Raw genomic sequence first — 3,366 nt, forward strand, 5'->3', positions numbered from 1 at the left:
AGGTTGGTCGGATAACTGGAAAAATCGGATAACCGAAAAGAATAAAAAAAATACATTATTAGTATAGTATATTAGTATATCCCATGTAATTAGTATAATGTATTAGTATATCGCTATTAACCAACCTTGTGTTTAATTTTCATCGGTGTTAAGCTTAACAAATTTTTTAAAAAATAATAATCCTTTCCTTTCTTTCTTCTCAGATGTTGTTTATATGGAGATTTTAGCTCTATAGGCTCTTTCTCCGACTAGACATACGTTTATGATCGCTATGCGACCGATGAGCCAGCCGTATCCGAACGGCCTATACGCGCGGGCGGAAAATAATGCCTTCCGGGAGGACTTTTATGGGGAACTGGCCTCCTATTCAGTCGTTATTGGCAAGGAGAAAACCCGGAAAACTCCAAGCAGCCAGCCTGTCCGATCGTGGCGCGAACCCACGACGAACTTCCCAGTAAAAATAATAATCGTCGCTATTATATCGTTAAAAATTATTTTTAAATTATTAGAAAATTAAGTCTCGTTTAAATACTGGCCTCCCTCTATGGTCGAGCCGTGTTTCCAGCTAAAACACGCAAAAATTTAACAAAAATAATATTAAAGTAGCCAAGACATAGCCAAATATTGTAGTGCCACATCACTAGTGGACATTTGAAATTTGCCGACTAGAACGGTCGGTTAACCGATGTGACGGTTAATCGGGGGTCGGATAATCGATGGTCTACTGTACTTATATTTTAAGGGCAATGTTTTGTGCATGCCCTTAAAATATATGTATGCGGGTATGAGAACAAATCTTCAATTACACAATTATATTTGTATTGTTTTTCTGATCCAAGATGAATTGAGTTTGATATAGCGAAATGGCCGAGCAGTTACAGTGGGAGTCCGCCGTTCTGAGGACCCGGGATACGATCGGGAACGGGTCTAAAAACTCCAGATATTTGGTATTGTAGGTTTGGCCATGCCCACAATGGGGCGGCCGGGTGCCCCATTCTGGGCATGGCCAAATCTACAATGGGCTTGCAAGTAAAAAGCCATTTTAGTCACCAAAAGAAGGAATGGGTTAAATAAATACATATTAACGAGTAAAAAATTACAGTGACAGCATTTAACTTTTTAAACTTCCCTTTATTAGACTCGCAATTTTGCTAAATATCAGATATTTGCAGAGATAATAAATTTAAAAGAATTAATGTAGTTAAGTGAAACACGAACGAAAATTTTAAGTGTTTTATATGAAAATTACTTAAATATAATCAAGTTCTCTCGGACGATATGAAATTTTTTGTGTGTATATCTAATGTACCCTTTAACCTTAAACACTGAAAATCAAAGCATCTAAATTAAATAATTCTTCCATTTTCCTTGCATTTTTTGGATAAATTCGTGATAGTTAAACTGTCCCGTTTTCTTAGGATCGGCATTCAGTACCAATTCTTCCATATACATCTTGAATTTCGGCTCCAGACCCGAAACAGAGTGAAGTAAATCGGATACTTTAACGATGCCTTTGTTATCCTTATCGAAAACCTTGAATGCTTCAACTATCACGTTATCGGCATCGTTGAAAACATCTGATTTTCTCATTTTTGTAGCTAACATGGATATCAACTTGGCATAATTGATATTTCCTTTGCCGCACGGATCGACCGCCTTGATGATATCTCGAATTTCCTTCTCGCTAAGATCCACATCGCCCATTTTCATGACTTTTCTTAAATTGTTACCCGATAAACAATCGTCATCGCTGTTAAATATGGAAAATACCTCTTTAATATTATCATTTTTGAATTCTTCGACCTTATCTTTTTCCAGTTCTTGGCGCATCTTCTTTTCGGCCATAGTTTAAGGTTATTGTTAATGGCAAAATAATACAAAATATTTTGCAATTGTTACAAAAATTAGACTAATCGCAATTAAAATCTCAGTCAATTATAATTAAAAGTATAATTATGTAAATATGCTAACAAGTAATTCAAGAGATGAGTTCACTCATCCTGCGAGGGGTGGAACCGATACTTCCTGAGTTAAGTAAGAGGAAAAGGCGTATCGTATCATCTTGATTTTTTTTAAACGTTTGTTAATTAAACTAATAAATTGATCGTTTCACAAATTCTACTCGATTTAGAATAATAGGTGAGTTATTTATTTAATATTTTACACTTAATTTACTTATTTAAACTGTGTAATTTTTATTTAGAAACATGAAGTTTACAATTAACGATACTAAAGCTTCCAAGAAAAGCAATTCCCTACCCGAAGTGTATTTATCGCTCGGAATTATAGCAGCATTTTTACTTGTGTGTGGAAGTTTGATAACAATTTTGTCACACACTTTAAAGTATCAATCATTAGCTCAATATCTATGCGTGCCTACGGCAGCGATAGGAATCGTCTTTCTTTGTTTAAGTTCCTGTATTTTTCTTGGTTTAATTGTAATTTACGCATGTTTTCCCAAAGTTTCCAATTTGGATAAGTCACCAGACGGACGACACAGTTTTAGAAGCATCTCTCCGATGGTTAACGAAACCGTATCTGTGAAGTACCTTAAAAAGGTTGAGCCAGTTTCGGTTTAAATTATTTTTTTAAAGTAATTTTTATAACATTTCTGAATAAATAAGACGAGTAAAATATATTTTAAAAGTGGTTTATGCTGTTTAAAAAGTTTTTTATTTTGTATGTTGGAGACAATGTAATGATTTAATAAAACTTTCGATATGGGTTACGAAAAGTTTGTAAAATAATTTTTTATTAATAAATGTCGAAAGAGTTTCTCGACTCATGTTGTAAGAATTCGAAGTAATTTCTTTACATAATTTATGGCTCAACGCGTTGCTTGTAATGTATAAATTCTAACCAATTGAATTAAGGCAGGTGCGAACGTGCGGCGGCTTTCGTCAGGTCGCGCGCGCGCGCGACGTGACGAAACCAGAAAAATTTTCTCGATGTAGGCGCATTTTCCACGATCAATCGCAGCTCACTTCGTTAGTTGCGTTTGTCGTGTGAACACACGAATCGTGGGTATTTGTTAAATGGCAAAAGATTCGAATATGACTTTCGATCAGAAAGTTTTTTGCATTCTGTGCGAAATTATTCCTATTTTAAATTATAAGCGTAGTTTGGCGCAATGAATGTGGGCATATTAAAATATATTTTCACATAAAATTTATAATTTTAATTTTTTTGTACAAAAATGTTTTTTTTTTTTCCACACTTTCTGTTTTGCAGAAGTCTTGATAATTAAAACAAACTATAAATAGAAAAGTGGCACACCCCTTTGCCCCATCTTGAACGCCGAACGCATGCGCCCAGAAATAAATCGCTTACGTTTTGCGATTCTGCGTTTTCGTTTCGAGTCACGTG

The 3,366-nt window shown here is 34.8% G+C and overlaps 1 protein-coding gene across 1 annotated transcript; it reads right to left on the reverse strand.

Moving 5' to 3' along the window:
• Positions 1-1,106: 1,106 nt before the first annotated feature.
• LOC111617366 (calmodulin-like) lies at positions 1,107-2,044 on the reverse strand. The gene has a single exon (XM_023358668.1). It carries the CDS (start codon positions 1,843-1,845, stop codon positions 1,342-1,344), a length of 504 nt encoding a protein of 167 aa, XP_023214436.1. The 5' UTR covers positions 1,846-2,044; the 3' UTR covers positions 1,107-1,341.
• Between the last annotated feature and the right edge of the window lie 1,322 nt (positions 2,045-3,366).

The sequence above is a fragment of the Centruroides sculpturatus genome, unplaced genomic scaffold (assembly GCF_000671375.1).
Source record: "Centruroides sculpturatus isolate CEXI.00-Female unplaced genomic scaffold, Cexi_2.0 scaffold5573, whole genome shotgun sequence".
Lineage (NCBI taxonomy): Eukaryota > Metazoa > Arthropoda > Arachnida > Scorpiones > Buthidae > Centruroides > Centruroides sculpturatus.

Excerpts from the sequence above, each read along its gene's own strand:
- LOC111617366 (XM_023358668.1), bottom strand. The coding sequence starts at position 1,845 with ATGGCCGAAAAGAAGATGCGCCAAGAACTGGAAAAAGATAAGGTCGAA.